The sequence below is a fragment of the Balaenoptera musculus genome, chromosome 18 (genome assembly GCF_009873245.2).
Source record: "Balaenoptera musculus isolate JJ_BM4_2016_0621 chromosome 18, mBalMus1.pri.v3, whole genome shotgun sequence".
Classification (NCBI taxonomy): domain Eukaryota; kingdom Metazoa; phylum Chordata; class Mammalia; order Artiodactyla; family Balaenopteridae; genus Balaenoptera; species Balaenoptera musculus.
In genome coordinates, this window is record NC_045802.1 from 61,808,688 (window position 1) to 61,831,035 (window position 22,348).

The 22,348-nt window shown below is 35.5% G+C and overlaps 1 protein-coding gene across 1 annotated transcript in view; it reads left to right on the top strand.

The window, feature by feature from the left end:
• GPC5 (glypican 5) overlaps positions 1–22,348 on the top strand; it is a 1,362,497-nt gene that overhangs the window by 431,588 nt on the left and 908,561 nt on the right. Inside the window, exon 6 of the mRNA XM_036832100.1 lies at positions 17,883–18,003. Coding sequence (XP_036687995.1) covers positions 17,883–18,003 — 121 coding nt within the window. The remainder of the gene's footprint in view (positions 1–17,882; positions 18,004–22,348) is intronic.

The window sequence follows — 22,348 nt, forward strand, 5'->3', positions numbered from 1 at the left end:
CATATTTTGGTGTGGCAAATCTTGCTCCCCCTACAACCGTTAATATGAGAAGAACCTAAAATAAAGGGATTTAGAGAATCCAAAGAGAGAAGATAGAAAAAAGATACACTAGGTAAGTAGAAGCAACATTAAAGCAGTGATGAGAATATTAAAATTAAGCAGTATAATGCTTAGTTTTTAAAAGCATTAAAAATGGACCACTCTTTATTGTTGAAGCATGCAACTGGCAATAAAATCATACCAACATTCAAACACTTTTACGTGCTAAATAATGTGATATTTAAGTGTCCATTTAATCAAACTGTTAGCAGCCAACATATAGGGGCATAAAATTCAAATAGTAATAGGAGCTGTGAATGCATTGCTCAGTTTTTCCCATGCCAAGAAGACTAAATATGTAAATATATTATTAAATATATAAATGGATGTGGAGAAGCTAAACAACATAATAATTATGGTTGATTAAACAAACAGTGAACTCAATACCCTCCAAACATGTATTGTAACTAGGAGTGTCCCCTGGACGTATATAAAATATGTCTGCATATTAAGCCTCTGCACAAATGTTTGTAGGAATTATGTAAGGCATGACTGTGGTCACACTCAAATATAAAATAAAATAAATTTATAAAAATACACAATTTAACTTCCTAAGGGAAAATCTGAGATGAGAACAAAGCTTTTGATATATGAATATTAATCACTGCAGTACTTATAATAGCAAAATGGTGACCAGAATGACTGATTAAAAACAGTCTGATTTTACTACTATTAATATTTGTCATCTAGAAGTTGTTGAATATTATTTGTGTATATACTGATGCAGATGTCTAAAGATTATGTCTGAATACAAGCTTATACCAAGGATTATACTAATTTCATTCTTATTAATCTTGATTTTAATTCTCATGAAGTTAATGGTTATTAGAGTAAACACTAATAGGAAATTTTGTCTCTTATTGAAGTGTTTTTGTTTGTGTAGTTATAACTATATGCCAAAATTTTGGAAATTAAGTGAAGGGTTGTGTTTAAATAATTTTATTTGCCATCTCAACAGTTGAATTTAAGATGTTACCTTTCTTTGTAAGATTTGGAGAATTTCACAATTACTTTTACTTTTGTTAGTCATTGATATTTTCATATATAAAGAAGGTTTACTTGTATAGGCGCAAGCAAATCACACTTTTGCTCATGCTAATAATAAATCCAAAGATTTCTTTTGTCTTTAAAGAAAATATTCATTATTGTGTTTAAATTATAGAAGCTTTTGTGTCCTTTACACGTAATAGAAATTTGTGAGGTATTGAATGTAAATGTCTCATGGTATATATTGTATAGAACTGGACCCATGTAGCAACTTCTGCCATACTATTTATAAATAATAGTAGTATAGGTTATCTTTAGCAAAATAAATGTAGGAACTATAAACTATGGTTGAAAATGAGTACAATTTTGTTTAAATTTTACTTTTAAGTAACGTTAAGTACCATTACAATGTTAAACGGTAGCACATTAAAATTAAGTACTGATTAAAGAATAAAACATTTAAAGGAGAGAAAATATCCAGTTTTCAAGTTAAACAGAAGTGTATTGGGAAAGTATATTTGGAACGACTGTTTTGAACGTTTGTTTCTGGGATTCTGAAATCAAAGCTATCTACACAAATTACATCAAACACATCTCTACAGTTCATTTTGTCTTAATTTTCAAATAAAATGTCAATGAATTATTTGGATATTACTTTGTTTGCCAAACATGTAAAGTATCCAAACAAATTTTTAAAAGTTTTTTTCTGCCTAAAGAATGATTTGAAACCAAAAAAAAAAAAACAGATCTGTGGAAGAAGGATACTGAGAAATTCATTTTTCTTTTAGGGTTTTTTGTGAGAAAACATTCCCAGCTTGATATTCTTATAAATTCCAGAGAAATCACTCATTTGTAAAAAGGGACAAAAAAAGGAAAATAAATGATCATTGTACTTATAAAATCAGCAATAATTAAGAAAATAAAATTACAAATGGTTTCAAGATATTGATTTGTTAATCCACAATCATTATTATTTTATAGTTTATTTTATACCAAAAGGTGGGCAAATAGATGCAGCATTTTCTTTTATGTTAATAAATTACAGATTCATTTAAAATGTTTTTCTTTTGAAAATGATATGCAATTGGCATAGACAGTCTAGAAAATTTTGAATCATTTAAGAAAGCATTGCAATTTCTCCAAATTCAGTCTCCACTGTTAGTAGTTTGGTGTGTTTCCTTCCCGTGTTTCTAGGAAGCATTTTGCACAGTGATTAAAAGCATGGACTCTTTAGCCAGGCTGGCCTTAAATTCAAACTCGCCAAATTGGGGCAAGTTATTAAATGCCTCTGTGCCTCAGTGTATTCACCTATAAAATGTGAATACTAATGTTATCCACATCCCTGTGTTCTCATGTGGATTAAATGAGATTAAATGTGCAAACTACTTGAAGCCCTGTCTGGAACATAGTAAAACACAACACAGGTAGGGTGAGACCTGTCCTGTGACTCTAGGAGATTCCCAATTTAGACCTCTTGTCCTAAACTATTTATTAGTAGCCACTTTTTCACTCTTAGTAATGGCCTGGATATCCAATAAATGTTATGGTCACCATATACTTGAAAATGTGTTATTAATTATTCTAAGCATAATTTTCATATGGCTGTGGTAATATTATATAAACAATTTTAATTTTGCTTTTGTCACCTAACATAGTATAGCCAGAATTTCTCCAAGTCAACTTTTTATAAATAATTTTATAAATAATTTTTAATGTTTGTATGTGATTCCTTAGAATGAATGTGACATAATTCGCTGATGTATACTTCAGTTATTTTTAATTTTGCCCACCAAAATAATGCCATGATGAATTTCTTTCTCCTGGTATTTGGACTACTCTTCCATGGATTTACTCACCACGGCAAAATTTAAATTATTGAGTCAAAAGTAATAAACATTTGTTAGGATTTTGATGATGGTTTATATCTGCAGCCATGGAGAATTTCAAAGTATAGCTTAAGCAAGAAAAAAAGACAACCAAACTCTGTTTGTCCAGACTTTTGCTGAAACTGCATTTCAGAGTTGACATTACATAGAAACTTAGGTTGCTTCTTTCATTTGACCTTTATTTGCTGACTGCCCTTCTTATCTTATGTTGGCAGTAATATTCAAGTTTTTCATCTGCTTGGTATTCTTACACCGTACCATAGCTGTCATTTTGTGCTAATTTTCCATAAATTATCTAGCAAAAACAAACCACTCAATAACAAAGAATGAATTGAGTGTATGCTCCTTTGACTTATGATTTCTGGAGCTGGAGATCTCCTGTGGCTAAAGGAAAATATTCAACACGTCAGTGTTATGTCAAACATCAGTTCTGAAATTATTGGGTAATCTCAAATCTCCAAGTGTGTTGCTGTGGGTTCCAAGAGATTTGCAGGGTTGTTTTAAAGGAAATAGAAAATGTCAGACTTGTGTCTCCAAGGTTTGGTCTCGTGAGTAATGGATGGTATGTGTCCTTTATTGGATGCCCTTTTGTCTGCATAAAGTAGAAATATTCAGTCTGTGTCAGGAATCTTTACTCTCCTAGTTGATTCTAATTAGCCTTGACAATTTCCTATCTTCCCTTGGTTTGCATTTTCCAAGAATAGTAACCTTTGTTTTTGTAGCTGCCCTTAGCATACAATAATGTTCTTTTTAATGGTAACTGATATTTTATAGTACCACTAAATAGGTATGTTAAAGGGGCTACCTTGTTTTCAAAAAGAACTGAGATTTTGGAAAACTTCAGATGCAGTGGATTGGTAACTATAGGGGTTGATGCTGCTTAATTTCATCGGATTTTTTTCAGTAATAAATTTGTATTTCATTTAATCATATTTTTTTTAAATGTTTTTCCTCAGGTAAGAGTTCTGTTTGTTCCCAATTCTTTCATTTTGAAGGGTTAAATTCACTGTTTCTAAGGCACTCTCTAATTTGTCTTCCAACTTTTCTCTCTCTTCTTGAATCACGTTCTCTAGGATTTCAGTTTGAATTTTTTTTAACTTTTTATTTCAAAGTAATTATAGACTCACAAGAAGTTACAAACAAAATACAGAGAGACCCCCACGTACCCACTACCCAGTTTCCCCCAAAGAGGACATTTTATATAATTGCAGCACATTATCTAAACCAGGCAATTGATATTGGCATAATAAAACTCACTAGATGAGTTAGTTCCTCAGGATTTTGTATTATTTTGAAGCAGTTTATGTAAACTTCTATCTGCAGGAAATGTTCCTATAAGAAATAACTGACCTTCTTATTTCAAAAGTATTATTCTCAGTATTTTTTCCCTTTGATTCTGTGTATCTCTTTTATATCTATGATTAGAGAAAAGTGAAGCATTCTAAAAATGAATAGGTTTTTTTTTTTTTTTTAATTTATTTATTTATTTATGGCTGTGTTGGGTCTTCGTTTCTGCGCGAGGGCTTTCTCTAGTTGCGGCAAGTGGGGGCCACTCTTCATCGCGGTGCGCGGGCCTCTCACTATCGCGGCCTCTCCCGTTGCGGAGCACAGGCTCCAGACGCGCAGGCTCAGTAGTTGTGGCTCACGGGCCCAGTTGCTCCGCGGCATGTGGGATCTTCCCAGACCAGGGCTTGAACCCGTGTGCCCTGCATCGGCAGGCAGACTCCCAACCACTGCACCACCAGGGAAGCCCCAAATGAATAGTTTTTAATTCTTTTTTAGATCAAAATAATAGTACTAATATTTATTAAAATGCTTATTGTTGGCAGTATACATATATAGTTTCACTTAGTACTCAAGGCACCCTGAAAATTAGACCACATCACTGATATTTTAGACATTAAGGCACTTGAGGTTCAAGAAAAGTTAATAAATAACCAAATTCGTGTTGTGAGTTAAGACTAAAATAGGACTCAGAGTCAATCTTTGTGATGATGAGATTCAATCTTTGGGATGAACAGTTTGAGATTTTTCTATACAATGATATCGAGTGTTTTGGGTAGGTAATATAACCCACATAATTTCTACTTTTAAAAATATAGTGAGACTTTCTTTGCAGTCTCAAATATAATCCACTTTTCATCTTCAGTGGAGACCTGAAAGAAAAATATTCTTCATGGTACACAAATTTTTGAATATACATATTAAAAAATCTTATACATTATGATGGTCAAATTATATTTTTAATCTTTTAATCTAATCAGTTATAACTGAGAGACATGCTAATTCTATCACAATTAAATATCTTCCAATTATAATTTTATCTGTAATTATACATTCATGTATCATTAATACATTTTACCTTTTAAATGTTCATGGTATGTAACTCATTGAATAAAGAATTATTGCTGCTATACCTTTAATGACTATCCTGCCTTGTATTATTAATATTTTTATTTTTTCCTGTGAACATTTCCACTTAAATTCTACTTTATCTGAAATCAAAGCGTTTTGATTTTTATTTTTCTCATGGATTATTTCTTTTATTATTTTTCTTATGGATTCTTTAGGTTAGGAAATTCTAGCAGGATTCATCTGGGTAATTCTTCTGCTCCCGTGTCATTAACTAGGGTGATTCAGTGGTGCTCAGCTGGCAAACAAGTCAATGTGCAAGGTCCACGGCTTCTTTTCTATGTCTTGTAAATTGGTGGGAGTGGCTTAGCTGAGAGGGACTCTTCACTAGAGGACCTCTGCATGGCTTATATATGGCTTCTCCATCATGGTGGTGTCAATGTGGTTGAACTCCTCATATGGTAGCTGGGTTCCCAGAGACTGAGCTTTCCAAGGGAACCAGGCAGAAGTGTATGGGCTTTTACTATTTAGCCTTAGAAGTCCATAAAATTACTTGCCATACTCTCCTGGTTATAGCAGTAACAAGCATGACCAGATGAAGGGAAGGAGACACAGATCCATCTCTTGATGAGAAAAATGTCAGCCTATTTTGATGCCATGTTTAAAACTGCCAGACATGCAATTATATATCAGGTGGAAGGCATTTGAGGAAAGACTTGAAAGAGATGAGAAGCCAGATGAGAGAACACAGCTTGTGCAATAACCCTGAACCAGGAGCCTGTGGACTTATTCATAGAGTACCATCATGGAAACCAGTGTGGTTGAAGCATAATGAAGGAGAAGAAGAGTATTAGTAGATGATGTCAGAGAAATAAAGGAGAAGAGGCAGATTACAGAGAGAGGGCCTTGTAGGCCATTGTAAGGACTTTGGAATTCCCTCTGACTGAGATGGGATCTATTGAAAAGTCTTAAGTAGAGAAGTGGCATGATCTGAATTACTTTTAATAATATCTCTCTGGCTCTTGTGTAAAGAAAAGGTGAAGGGGATCAAGGTGAAGCTGGGAGTCCAGGAGGGAGTCTTTTGCCATAATCAGACAAGGAAAAAGGTATGGTCTAGACTAGAATGATCATGTTGGAGATGGTCACTAGTGTTCTGAATCTGGACACTTTCAGTAGAGCCTACAGGAATTTTTAATGCTATCTCTTGAGTTCACTCAATGTTAGATGAGGGATATTGAATGTTTTTCCTTCCCTTTGCCCCTAACAATCCTCAGTATCTAGTATTATAACTAGGAATGTGAAATATTGCATTTATTAAATACTTATTTTATTTTCTTTTGAAATTTTACTTTAATCATAATTTTGTGGTAAACAATTATAAAACATGTAAAATGAACTTTAATCGGATCAGTTGTCTCCTTTCAGGATTTTGGATTCACAACTTCCTAATTCTTGAAAGTTTAATTTTGATAATTTTTCCCGAATATGTACCGATATGACCTTGAGCAAATTATTATTGGAAGAACAGATCAGTGGGATATATAGAGATGTCATCCCTTTGCATTCAACCTTGATACAGAACCTGATAGATATGATGTTTTTGGTCATATTCTTATTAAAGTCTCCACGTCTTCTAATATAGTCACACAGCAGAAGAAAGGTCTAAAGTAAACCTGATATAGTTTATTTTTAACTAACTTTTTTTTTCTATATATATATTAGTCTGATATTTTCTTTATTTTTGCAGTTTTGGGGTTTGGCTAGTTTCTGTCTACATATGGGCAAGTCTTCACTGTTTTCCCACCACAACCACTAGAATCTGGTTAGTCCTTTTCTTCTTCATATTAAGTTATAGCTTTGATTATTGTTTCATATCAAGTTACTCTTGTTTTTTTCTCAGGTTCACAAATTATTCTTGAGTCAGAACTCCCATCTCTGGCATTCCATCTACCATCTTTTCTGTCATTATTTTATGCCTTTCTCTTTACCCCCGGGCCCTGATTCAATTGCTGCTTGAGCTTTTCAGTGCATCAGTTTTGTTCTCCACGGATCCCATTGTGGATGGAAATTTTGCTATTGCATTTTAGTTTTCATATAAACCTCCTAATCTCACCCATCTCCCATTTTGCCATTTAGGCCCATTTTGTCATTATAACTTTCAGCTCCTGTTTCATAAATGACCTGTCTTTCTATATACTCTTCATAGTTTAAGTAGTTTAAAGCAATTTTCTAAATATTTCTTCTTGTTCAACAGTAAAATCATTTTTAGGGGTATTCTTTCCCTAAGTCTTCAACATGATATTCCCTTTCTTATTTTCGCAGGATGATTTTTAGTTGTGTGTGTGTGTTTTCTGTTATATTTTCCCCATTCTCTTTACCTAGAAGGTAGCAATACTTATCTAAAATCAGGTTTTTGAATAAAAAATAAATAGCCACATTTCCATCTCACTTACCTTTGAGATGATGGCTGAGCTTCTTTTTAGTTTTAAACTGGAGGAGAGTAGGTTGATATGCACATCCTCTCAGTAGCCAGCAAGCATTTATTGGAATAGCTCAGCTAGGCTAAGGTGGATACCTGTCCTATGCTGTCTCGTTCAAGGCACAAGACGTATTGCAATGTTCAGCACACATGTAGAGTGGGGGGCAAGAATGAGTACTGTTTGTAAATGATATATGTTACTGATTTCTGGGTGGGGATTCTAAAGAAAGGCTGTATTTTATTTTGAAATTAATTTTAAATAGCCCGTTGGTATGGCGCAGGTCACATGTTTATCAGGAATTTCCTGATTTGCTTTATACTCTCTCTCCATTGTTCCCTAAACTTCATTAAAATCTTTTTGTACTAAATAGCAAAGTTGTAATGTGGGAAAAGGAAGGGAAAATAGGAAAAGAGGCTGAATTCTTCCTAGGGGGAGCGAGATCAGGGAGGGGACAGCGGCAGAGGGAGCGAAGATGCTGGGAAGCCTATGTGATTAAGACCCAAATCACTTGGGATGTAAATCACTTCAGGTACCCAGGCTCCTCTGTTGCTTCACCCAACAAGGCTTTTCTTGAGGGAAATATTCTCCAGGTCCTGGCAGGATCTTGCTGCATCTTGTTCTTTTCTTGTAGCTTCAGTCTCTCAAGGAGTTTATATTAGGGCCCTCAAAAAACAGGACTGGGGCTGTAGAAGAACAACTGCTCCTTCTCAGGGCTCCTACAGGAATGACTCAGCAACAGGCTAGGGAGAGCCAACTACCATCTTACCTGATTTTATATAGAGGAAATTCTTTCCGCCTGTGAACTAAAATATGGATAGGAAGGTTTAACTTAATTGTTTTTACAGTTAGTTTATGTATTGAGTGTCAGTTTTAGGATTTAGTGTTTATGTTGTTTGTTCTTTTTTTTTTTTTTTTTTAATTTTATTTATGGCTGTGTTGGGTCTTCGTTTCTGTGCGAGGGCTTTCTCCAGTTGCGGCAAGTGGGGACCACTCTTCATCGCGGTGCGCGGGCCTCTCACTATCGCGGCCTTTCTTGTTGCGGAGCACAGGCTCCAGATGCGCAAGCTCAGTAATTGTGGCTCACGGGCCCAGCCGCTCCGTGGCATGTGGGATCTTCCCAGACCAGGGCTTGAACCCGTGTCCCCTGCATTGGCAGGCAGATTCTCAACCACTGCGCCACCAGGGAAGCCCCTGTTCTATTTTACTAATTTCTTTTTATTTCTAATGAGACCTTGGATGAGACTCCATTAAAAAGTGCTATTCAGAAACTAGTTAAAACTGGACCAAATCAGCATTAAAATGAAATTACAGATTCATGGGATTTGTTACCAAATTCAGGAACGTTGAGGAATTTCATAAGAACCCATTCTGGAAAAGATAACTTATCTCTTGAAAGTTATTTTTTGGTTTACTTTTGTATCAATCATATATGCACTCAGATAGCAAATATGTGTTAAGCTCTCACATTCAAAGCATTTTGTCAAGCCCTGGAACTAGAGGATGATTAAGACAGACACACTAATTGACCTCAAGAAATTATAGTCTAGAAGGGAGTTATAGGCACTAACTATTGTGCAGTTAATTACTTAATTACAATAATGATACATGTATCCCAGAAAAAAAAAAGTGTTAGCAAGCAATAGTTACAAGAGCCAATAACCTAGAAGAGACACCCTAGTTGGCAGTTAGTTGTATTAGTTTCCTGTGACTGCTATAGCAAATTACCAGTGAGTGACTTACAACTGCAGAAATGTGATAGCTAACAGTTTTGGAGGTCTGAAGTCTGAAATCAGTATTGCTGGGCCCAAATCTAGTTGCACTAAGGCCGTGGTTCTAGGGGAGAATTCATGCCTTGCCTCTTCAAGCTTCTAGCATTCTTGGGTTTGTGGCAGCATCACTTCAGTCCCTGCCTAGTGGTCCTATTGCCTTCTCCTTTTACTTCTGTAAAAAAACAAAAACCAGGGGCTTCCCTGGTGGTGCAGTTAATTAAGAACCTGCCTGCCAATGCAGGGGACACGGGTTTGAGCCCTAGTCTGGGAGGATCCCACATGCAGCGGAGCAACTAAGCCCATGAGCTACAACTACTGAGCCTGCGCTCTAGAGCCCACGAGCCACAACTACTGAGCCCGCATGCCACAACCACTGAATCCTGCGCACCTAGAGCCGGTGTGCTGCAACAAGAGAAGCCTCCAAAATGAGAAGCCCGCGCACCACAGGGAAGAGTAGCCCCCGCTCACCACAACTAGAGAAAGCCCACGCGCAGCAACAAAGACCCAACGCAACCAAAAATAAAATTAATTAATTAAAAAACAAACAAAAAAATCCAAAACCAAAAAACTCCGTCTTCCACTTAAAGGGATACATGCCATATGGGAATTTGGGGCCCACACGGATAATCCAGGGTAATCTCTCTATCTCAGAATCTCAGATTTAATCACATTCGCAAAACCCCTTTTAAAGCTTGGTGTAGTGACTGGGCAAAGAGATAGAATTTCTAGGCAGGAGGAACAAAGTGTAAACCGAAGGACCTTGCAGAAATCATTTAAATGACTGAAAGAGGGGAAGTAGAGGGAAAGCACAGAGAGTGAGGGAGAGGTTGACCAAATTTGCCTCGAGGTACAGAATCTCCAGGTCATCTGGACCAGAAACACCCATTCTGTTTGGACTCTGCCGGCCATCAGAAACCTCCTGCCTTCTGTGTATGCATCTTTTTCACATGCTGAGTCAGCCAAGTGTGTTCAGAGAGGAATCACAACTGTAGGAATCTGAAAGTCCATAGGCACGTAGAGTTCTGTCTATGGAACTAGGTCCAACTGTTTTTTGCACCACATAACTGGGTTTGCCAAGAAATAGCTGGAGAAGCAATTTTCTCATATATGCAAGTGAACACAAATTAGAGTCCATTACACAGGTGGATTGTTTTTTCAGGACTGTCTGATAGTAGAAATTTGGCTGTGGTGTAGTTAAGATGAGGCACGGACAGAAAGCTGAGTTATTTCCCCACCTCCTCCAGCTTCCTCTTCGTAATAACTGTGATTTGAAACCTATCAATTTTTATTTTTTGAGATTCAACAGACCACAAAATGGACAGAACTTTAAGTTGGGATTGGAGACAGGGTTGAAACTGGATATTCAAACAGATGTGTTATGCTCAACTTCTAATTGTTTTCTATATACTAATTAATTACTACAGGCTTACTTTCCTTAAGAAAAATTATTTACAAATCTTTTAAAATTTCAAATCTCTTTTATGGGCCCAGGAAGTCCACTTTTTTGCTATTGAAAATGAATGTAAAGAAAGTGAATACGGGAACAGTAGGGTATGTGTGTGTGTGTGTGTGTATAAGTACGTATAAATAGATGCATATATATTATTGTGTATATAAATGTTTATTTTATGTATATATAAATGTTTGTATGTATATACATTATATATTATATACTATATTATTATATTATATATTATGTGTATGTTATATATAAGCATTTTTTCCATGTAGTTCTTATTATGTTATTATGTCTGACTTTCATTAATATTCTAACCAATTTATTTGGTCATGCCTAAAATAAGAGCAGACAGAAGTATTTACAATAAAAGCTACATAATACTGAGCTTGTTGGCTTCCTTGACAGACTCCCACCCCCAATCCAAAAATACATGTACCAATCACATATCAAAACTGTCCAATTAATAGAGTATTGATGATGGATTTAAACTTTGAAAACTGTATTTGTCAAAGAGTGTCCTTTATAAAAAAAAAAACAAGCTACAAATTTCCAAAAGTAAAGGAAGAAAAAAGAAAATGATTCCATTAAAGGTAGGATTAATAAATATATTAAAAAGTATTTAATTAACTGTCCCTCAGTTAAAATATATCTTACCATTATGACTGCCCTTCCCCCTCTCATTGGTGTTTATTTGCAAATTGCTCATCTGTGTTTCTATTTGCTGTGTAAGATTGTGGAAACAGCTACTTTGTGGTAGTTTGTTATTGTGGCCCTAGGAAACTAGTATGCTCTGAAATTCAAAGTTTCTTTCTCTCTGATTTTATTGTGTTATGTATTGGTAGGAAATACCTGGGTGGTTCATTTGCATGGTATGTTGATAATCTGAGAATTATTGTATCTTGCAACTAATTTTAAAGTATATTTTGATTCAGTTGTTAGTTTCATGTCTGAAGTTTAACTAATGTTGGTGCCAATTACATTTGGAAAACAATACAAAAAAACTGTGTAAGATTCTAGGGACTTTTAGGATTTTGTAATGTCTCTAAAAAAAGGTTGGTGAAATGAAATTTATATAACGTTATATGTAGTGATCTGCTAAAAATTCCTTGTTGATTGCTATACAAAGCATGACGTTACCTTATTAGAATAATGTTAATGAGTGTTTTCCATAAGATATCACAAACTGTGATATCCTCAGTAGGTACTTAGTTATCTATAAATAATAATAAAGTCCATAATAAGGTCTCTATCAATTCTATTTATTTTGACTTCATTATTTAAGGTCAGAAACATATATTTCAAACTTAAACATTATTATCTATAATTATAAAGTCAAATAAATGGTAGAAATTAACTTAAAAACAGTTTGTGGCTCAACAATTGAAGTGAGGTAGTGGAATCACAGAAGGTTGAATCTTTTTGAATTGATTCTACAGATATCTGCATTCTCTAAATCCCCTGTAGGCCTCTTACCTATCATGAAAGGTTATTCTCTTAAACCTGGCACATAAAATCAATCATATGACTCCTATCTGTTCTGAGAGTTTGAAGATTAAGACCTTCACTGTCAAGGAGAAGGGCTGTATAGAAGCCGCATGTGCACAAAACAGCATTCAGCAGTGGCATCCAGTGTCACCCAGGTATTTGAGAAAAAGTTACAGAAAACAGATCACTAGTACTTACTTCCCATTTGCTACCAAAGCCAAGAAGGGGGGCCCAGAGATGGTTTGAAAGAGAAATTTGTTCTGGAGGAAGGGGTTCACTGATGAATACCTACACTGTGTTTCCCAGACCTTTAAACCAGAGACAGCAATGCATTTACCAGAGTCAAAGACACTCCTAAAACTAGGAGACTGAAAACTCTGTAAATGGAAGGAATTTTAATATACAATCACCTAACCAAGTCAGAAAAAAGGATATAAACAAAACATCTACTACTGCTGCTATTATTACCACCACCACCAACATGGTCCCTATTCTCAATCTTGAATCTCTAACAGAGATAGCAATAATGGTAGAAAGAGAAAGCCCCTGATAAGGTGTTTTCCTCATCTCTGATCAATGATCATATTCTTATATCTTGTCCCAGTGAAGCTATCAAAAACTTCTAAGACAGATCACTTTAATGATTCATAACAAATTCCAGGGTCAGATTTTATATATTTTTCCACCTGAAATTGTATAAGTGCACATCAAAATACCATACTTTTGATGTGAATCTGAAACAAATTCTATTGCATTCCCAAGAAAATGAAATTAATATCAGCCAAGAGAGCATGGTGTGTTTCAAATAAGAAATGTTGGTAATGTCAGGAGAAATGACTTACTAATGACATACCATGTGTAGATGTATTAGCACTTCTTTTTAATATTTCATCTGTTGAACACAAAGAGAACTGGAATCTTGTTAATCATCATTTTAAAACATTTTTATAGAATGTAAATATATCCGTATTTGCCTTTTGCCATGTTAATGAGAAACAAGTCATACTTGTGGAATGAGTATTCCTATTAAACTGCTGTCATCCATTCCCAGACCTGCTTAAAAGAAACAGGCACAGATGGTGCGTCTATTACTTCTCTAACAAAAAATTTGCCTCTTTTTTGTGTGTGTTTTGTTCCCTCCTTCTCATTGAAATGTGAGCAGTTTTTCAAGTCAAGAAGCCTCTGTAGGGTTCCTTGAAATGTTTTATCCATTACTTGTACATTTAGGAGGAAAAAGAGTGATTAATGATTTATTAAAATTTCATAATGAGAAAAACTCATATAAGAAGTCTGTTGGAAAAACTTTGATTTAGTAACTGTATTTTTTGCATGCAAATTGAAGTCTGCAGGGAGTTTTTGTGTCAAACTAGGAGCCTAAATTACTAATTTTATGATGACAAAACCATTTAGCCCATGTTAAAAATACCTATGTTGATCTTTTATTTATACATTGTTCAATGCAAATTTGTCTGTTGTATGCATATTAAGAAAAAGAGCACAAGAAGTTTTCAACGTAAATGTTTTGTTTAGGTTGAAAATACATGTATACAGTGAGGTATCCAAATTTTAACTCTGCAGTTCAATTCTTTTTTGTTTTTTTTTAATATAAAATGAGCACTCTTGTGGAACCAGGATCCAAATCAAGAAACATATTACTAGAACCCCAGAAACCCCCTTCAAGCTTCTGCACATTATCTCCTAGAGTAGTACTTATGGTGATTTGGAACATCATTGATTAGTTTTTAACTTTTAATGAATGGAATCATAGCATATGTTCCATATCTTGCTTCTTTCATTTAATATTTAGCTTATAAGATTTGGAATATAGTTGTAATTCATTCATTCTTATTGCTATATAGTATGACATTATGTAAATATTCTACCATTTAATTGCCCATGCTAATGTTTAGGGATATTTGGGTTTTGTCCAGTTGGGGGTTATTTTGCATAGTACTTCTCCGAAAATTCTATACCTTTCTTTTGGTAAACATTGTTTAGTATATACCCGGATACATGTCAAATAGTGGTTTATATCAGTTTAAACTCCCATCCACAAGGAGAGAGGGTTCTAACTGCCCTACATCCGTGCCAACACTTGGTATCATCTTTTTTCATTTAAATCATTCTGGTGTGTGTATATCACTATTGCATTGTGGTTCTTCTTAACCTTACAAAAACAGAAAAGAATAACTAATTTTATTAAAGTATGTTTCACTTAAAGTATCTTAAATGCCCTGTTTTGCAATATTTTTTTCTTACTTAAATATTACATAAGAATAGTGATCCTGAACTATTCGATAATATACTAGCTGAGAAGGAGATTATTGATCAATTGTAATTCTCATAAATTTAACTAGTTATTAACTGTAATAATTAAGAACAAAAAGTAAGCAATTCTTTGGATTAATGTGGAACAATATTCTTGAATGTTAAAAGAAAGTTTCATGGTCTATAAATAAATCAAGACGTGAACCAAGTAAGTGTTTATTTAAAGCTAGGAGAGGAGTCTCAGTTTCCATTGTTGGCATTATGTCTGTATTTTAGGTGAAACAAAGGAAAATCTTAAGGCAAACTTGCAGTCTATTAGTTTAGTCTCACCCTGCCAGCAGCTGTTATTTCACTCTTTATCTAGTAATATACAACTGTTCATTGAAGAGGTTTTTGAAGAAAATAGTGTATCCCTTTTAATTAGAAGCAGTGAAGACTTTGAAATGCTGTAGTTACAGTAAAAAACAAATCAAGTCAAAACAAAACAATTAAAAAAACACTTTGCACCAAGCTAATTGGATCTTTATGTTAGTTGGTTTCAGGAGTTTTCATTCATAATTATTGAATGATTGTATCTAGAGCTCACATTCCCTGTGTTCATATCCTTGCTCTATATTTAACCAACAGTGTTGCCTTGGGAAAGTTACTTAACCTATTCAAATCTTAGATCCCCAATCTACAGATTGGGAATAATTATCGTATAAATATTATATGGTGTACTGTTCTGGGTCCTCCAAGAAGCAAGTGCCAAAGAAGGACTAAACACAAGAGGAGTTTTATTAAGGGAAATGCCTATGAGCGAAAATGGGGAGGAATCTGGGTAAGGCTGGAAGAGCTGTTGGCCATGACGCAAACGTGACCCGGAGTGAAGGAGAGAGGGAAGCAAGGTAGAGTGGAAGCATTCTGGCATGAGATGCAGTCTAAGGCAGGTTTAGCAGGGGCTGCAGGGAATCCTGAGCCAAAATTGGCCATTAGGGGAATGTTATGTCTTCCAGTGATGGCTCTGCTTTAGTATCTCTGCTGCACTCAGTCATTGGTTGGAGGAGACATAGAAATAGATTTCAGAGCAAAGCAGCAGGTGCCCTGGTCAATGACACTTCCATTATTTTGAAGTCTATGAGGCACGTTCTCATGGCTACAGCAAATGATTGTCACTGAGATGAACTGACAAACTCCAAAGAAAGTATTTAAAACAATGCCTGAATCATAGTCATCATTTATCCATTTATTTATTCACATTATTCATCATTATTATTAATAATGATCACACTAATAAAGGAGACACATGTGTAATCTACTTGAAATATTTGGAAGAAAAATATAACAGCGCTACAGAGAAGTTAAGAGAAGCCTAATATTTACAATTTACTTGATTCTTCCTAACTAAAGAATATTAGTACACATTAATAGTATATGCATAATTATTTTCCTTCTACTATTTGTTATTGGTATATATTGCTAAGTTACTAACTTACACTGGAATACCTAACTCTAAAACCCTCCATTTCTGCATAAAGAAATGAGTTCAAGATTGTTTTAAAAATAAAAAGATTTATTAATATCATTATTCTTATCACATCCAACTGGTATTATCCGTATCAAAGAGTTCCATCATTTACTGTCATTGGAAGGACATAATTAGTAATTATTTGATCTACTTTTGAAAATTGATCATTGGGTATGCATAATATTGGGAATAACTGGATATTCCTTGAAACTCCTTTTGTTTGGCTATATTCTCAACAGTGGAACCTCTTTTTATCTTTTCAAAGAGTTTCCACTGCTGTAGAAAATTCAGAAGGTTCACGTGCATAATTGTGATACTCTGCTCAAATACAGAGAAGGGATATTACATTACAAATTATGTGAAAATGCTTCCTGAAAAGTCTGTGAGACCACTTTATCATGATACTTTAATGTAAGCAACATTTTACTCAGAGGAGAGTCTTAAACATAGAGGGGATGGAACCTCCAGGGCATGTCCCCCATCTCTTACTTTCCCCTATTTGTTCTCTCCCTTTGTAAATAAAAGCCTAGTTATGGTTCCCTGTGTGTGTTACTCACGTGCCTTTGTGATTTCCCCTGCTGGGATGTCATCTTTTGCCCTGGAGTTCACATTAACTACATCATCCAAGACCTATCCTTACCTTAATATTTCAAGGGCTGCCTCAAGCTATAACTCCTCCTTTAGTTTTTCCCCAAGTGTCTTGGTCCAAATAAACTTCTCCATATGTTCATTGTTTACTACTTGTGTTATCCCTACCTCTCACTTGGCATATACTCTTCCTTCTTGCTATCCCTACCACATACTGAACGTCTCCTTCATTCCTAGTGGTGTGCTTTAACTGTTGACTTGTCATTACGCTACACCACACTGTCAGGAAAACAAAGATAGTTATATTGCTGGAATCTAGTAAGAACTTTTGAATATAATAAAATTTAATGAATGAATGCATGAATGAACAAGTTAATTGATACATTATATTCCCAGGTATATAATGAGTACTGTGAGGACAAGAATTGAGTCTTATACCTCCTTATAACCCCAGTCATGTAGGACTAGAATATAGGAGGGGGCACTTAATACATCTTTGTGACTGATGAATCTAAATATTTGTTTGAATACTAAGTTGACATATGACATATATATGTGTGTATATGTGTATATGTATATATATATTTCTTTTGTAGTCCAATATATAAAAAAATATGACTGTGATTCATCTAACTACTGTATAAAATGAAGTGAATTGACCCAGAAGATATGGATTCAGACATGTATGTAATTCAGCAAAAATTGGTAACAAAGTGAGATGTATATTAACTTTTTTTTGGAATATTGGTAAGTAGTATTAAAAACACAATTTTTGGTTGGGTCTTTTGAGAGGATAACAATAGAATAGTTTGTATTTGCATGCTAAGTGTTTTACCAGGAAAAAACATTGCAGCTGTGCCAGGTTCTGGTCCAAGAAAAAGTACATTATTTTATACTCTTGAAGGAGTAAGATTCTGAACTCGAATCTGTTCAAAAAGTTGTGGCAGATAATACTGTGACCAGGTTATTAAGTCGTGTATCTTTCACTTTTCACTTTGTTAGCTATACTCAGCGTGTGGTTGGAAATGGAATCAAAGCCCAATATGGAAATCCTGAAGTCAAAGTCAAAGGAACCGATCCTGTGATAAATCAGATTATTGATAAACTGAAGCATGTTATTCAGGTAAGTGCCAATGCTCTATTTATTGGTATACTCAGTAATAACTAGTAAGTGATGACTTTCTATTATATGTGATCAACCTGTTAATCCTATCTGATAATCCTACCTGAAACTGAGTACTGGAATAAATTATTTGTATCTAGAGTTTTGGAAATATTTGGTTGAGTGATTTTCATATACAGTCAATGTGCAGCAGTATTTTAATGGATAGACAATATCTATCTGTAAAAGGAACCATGGCTTCAGGGTTTCAATGAATAATGAGACTCTCAGGATGAGCTTCATCCCTAATGAATAAGCTTTAGACATGGGAACTACTGTCACCATCAAAGAAAACACATAGAAGAGCATGGACGGTGCCAAAGTCACCTTCCAGGCAACTTTCTGAGCCTTGCTGTGAAGGTTTTTGCTGCATTTTCAACAAAAGTTAAGCCATAAATGAATCACATGCATTTCTTGTATTTATTTCCTGTATCACCTTTTACATGTTACCTAATGGTTGTTTATGAAATACTTGTTGTATATTTAATAATATTATTTAATTGAGTATATACTGCTGTTTTTAATACATGGCAAGTAAAGCATGAAGGTATCTGTCAAAGGAATATTTCATCAAACTATTTGATTAATGAAAGCCAAATATTATATGACATGTTGTAAAAACCACCTTCCATTCTGCATCTGTTGGGGTTTGGGGTAAGAAGGGCTATTTTTTAAGTTATTAGTCTTTTTATAACAATTTATATGTGCATATATTTTAATTTTTTCTAAGAAAAACTTTGTATGGATAGTTGACACTGACTTCTAGTATTCTATGTCAGCATCTATACCTAAACATAATACTGAGTTTTTATTGATATTATTCCAGAGTCGTTGGTATGCTTCTCATAATTGTTCTGCAAAACTTAAGTTTATATGGGGCCAGTTCTTAGGATTCCATTTTTATGGGAGTCTCTACATATCGAGCAAAGCAAGATATGGGGGCTTGTGTCCAACACCATAGATTTCTCCTTTCCAGGAGGCAGTAATGGCTACTTTGCTCTTTCTACGGCTAGTACATTGAGAAAACAGAGCTTTCACCCTGGAGAGCAGAATCAAAAATAAGTTCCATTAGGAAAAGTATAAGAGAAAAGTGGTGCCATAATTACTAGTGAGTTAAACCAGTTCCCTCAAAGAGGCACCTCCAAGGTAATGTAAATAGGTGCCTTATGCTGCTAGTGGGGCAAGTGCTGAGACATTTCTTGGAACTGAGTTGCTTGGGAAAAGGGCAGGAGCTAAAGTGACAGTGTAGGAGGGAGCAGTGAGCCGCAGAAGCTGGGCCAGAGCCCGGGTCAGAATGGCTGAGGTCATCAAGGAGAAAGCCTGTTGTCCTCAGAAGCAAGGATAATAAGCTCATCAGTGACTGTCACTCAGGCACTCAGAAGGACGGAAGTCACTCTTCCTGCCAAATTTTTGGAACCTTGCTTCCCTATGATGAGAAAAAACAAGGAAGACCTCGAGGTGAAGTTAATCTGGACTCAGTGAGACCCTAATGAGAATTCAAGAAAATTTAGGATATTTTTAAATTCTTAAATTTCCAGTGGGCCAATAAACAATCTATTAGGAACTTGACACATAAACAGACTAGATTCCTAAGTATATGCCGTGGTACATGTTTTTGTTGGAGTTCCCCGGGAAAGAGACTCTGAAACAGAGATGTGCGTGCAGGAGGTTCACGGCAGGGTGCCCTGCAGTCAGTAAGGGGCTGGAGGGAGGAGCACAGCACAGAGGGAGCAACTGAACTGTGTTGTAGCTTTAACAGAAGCCTCGCCTGGACCCAGTAGGACCTCAGGAGCTGGGAGGCCTCTTTCAGGTTGTCCTGAGTTGAAACAAGGAGGTGGGTCTTCATTGTCCCACATTGACCAGTGATTGGATGAGGGCTACTGGGGTGGAGGTAGGTGTGTTAACTCAGCTCTGAGTCAGCACAGCTCTGAGTCATCAACAGCCAACAATATCATCTACAGCTGGAGGAACAAATGCCTTCATCTAGGTGGCACCTCACAGCATCATGGGCTATAATATGGTATGTAGATCTGTATTATTCAAAAACTCCAGTGCACAATGGATCATCAAATCAAAAGAGCTTTAATAAGAAGTGGTTCCTCTCACTGAGAGACAGCAAAACTTAGTGGTCTCCAACGTGGGGTAAGCATTCCCCAGGGAGTTCACAAGCTGAGCCACTGGAGGGCAGAAAGGAAATATAGAACTTCAATGTATATTTATTCTGTCACATTCTTTTAATTTTTTTTTTTTTTGGTTGCAGGAAGGTATATAAAATATGTAACAGTGCAATAGCACATGCATATAGTTTAGAAATACATAAATATGTGTCGAGTGGGTGTGTGTTCAAACTGTTTTAATGGTATATGTATACACACGCACACACACACACACACACATATATTATAAAAACAGATGGAAAACCCTGTTGTAGGCAATAAGGATGGAGCGACTATATACAAAAGAGTACATGTAAAAAAACCATATTCACAAAGAAATAAGTAGATACTCAAAATGTAGGGTTTATTAAAAATTCTTCACAGGAGGGTTCACTGATACGTTGCCCATTTGGCATGACATTTGCCCCTTCTTGCTTCATAGATTTCAAAGCCATATCCTTTTCAAGGTGGCAGAGGAAAATAATTCCACTTTTTTTTAGCACCCATGTTAAATTGAGTCCCATTCTTTCATCTTTATATTAGTGTGCAGATCTCCAATTATTCATGCTTAAGTTTCCTTCTAGAGTTACAAGAGAATATGAAATAAAATGCTACCTTTGAGGTCTATCTTTTTAAAGTCTACTAGGATGATATGATTGAAATTTAGATTTTTACAGAAGATAGCAGAAAGTCATATTTTGTACAATATTCACCTTTAGTGTCTTAGAACATGTTCTTTCCTAAGACAGCGGTCTTGGAGATGAAGAGAAATTTTTGACTTTGCCAGACTTCTGACTGCTGGTCATATGTGTGTGTCCTAGTGGGAACGGCTGCTGTGCTGTAATATCCAGGGGCAGTTAAAAAGACCCACCACAGGGTCAGGTCTGAAAAGGTTCAGAAAATCATCTTCTATAAGTGAGAATTTATTAATTTGGGAATAAGTATGGAGCAAGGGAGGAAGTAGAAGAAGGAACATATTTCAGAATCTAATCTGTAGATTTAGGTGATCACTTATTTGTGTTTGGAGTTTGTTTTTTATTGTCATGGATATTAAATGCATTTGTCGACAATACAGTATACTATAAAAATGCCATCTCTCATCATAGGGGTAAGCAAAAGTTCCTCTTGTCCTTTTTTTCCGTATCTAAGTATATGGAAATAAGCCAGCCATATTTATTAGCAAAAACTGTCTCCATATGTTAGCCCCCAAACATCTTTCTTCTAGGCCTGCCATTGAGCACACCTCATTTTCTACCCTGTAACCTCTGCAGTTAGAGTCATTAAACAAGAGGGTAGGGATTTTACTTTGAAAATGCCACTTTGTAAATGTCTTAATCATTAATTTATTCAAAATATTCCACTAATACTTATTGAATTCCCACTATGGGCCTGGTTCTGCACAAGGCACTGAGGTTATATGGGTGAACAAAGCAGACACAACACTGCTCTCATGGGATTTATATTCTAAGGAAAAGGAAAATACAATGCCTGTAGCTGACAAATGTGAACAAATCAAGAACACAGAACAGATGAGGTAGGGAAAGGCACTCAAGAAGAGAGAGCTAGTGGAGGCCATTCCAAGTTGGGGGGCTGCTGGGTTGATACTGATTGACAAGGAATCATAGAAAAGGGAGAAAGAATTATAGGAAAATCTGGGAGAACTGTGTTTGAAGCAGAGGAAATAATACATTCAAGGACTTGTGACAGGAGTAGGTTAATTGTATTCAGAGAACAAAGAGAAAGCCATGTGTCTGGAACAGAATGAATACAAAAGAGAAGAAAACATAAAATGAATTAAGGGGAAACTGGTAGGCTCTGGTAGGGCATTTCAGTTTTCTCCTAAGTGGGAAAGGAAACCATTTAAAAGCTCTAGGCAGAGTATGATGCAATTTAATTTATGTTTTATAAAGATAATTTTGGCTTTACTGTGGAAAATGGACCTGAAGAGCAAGAGGAGAAATTGATTTGGACTAGAATAAGAAGAGTGGATAATATGAGAAACAGATGGATTTGGATCAATATGGCAAGTGGAGTTATCAGGAATTGTTGATGGATTGGAAATTGGGACAAGAGAAAGAGAGTATAAGGAAGATAACCAGGTGGGCTGATAATGTCATGAAGTGAAAAAAGGAATTCTGGAAGTGGAGCGC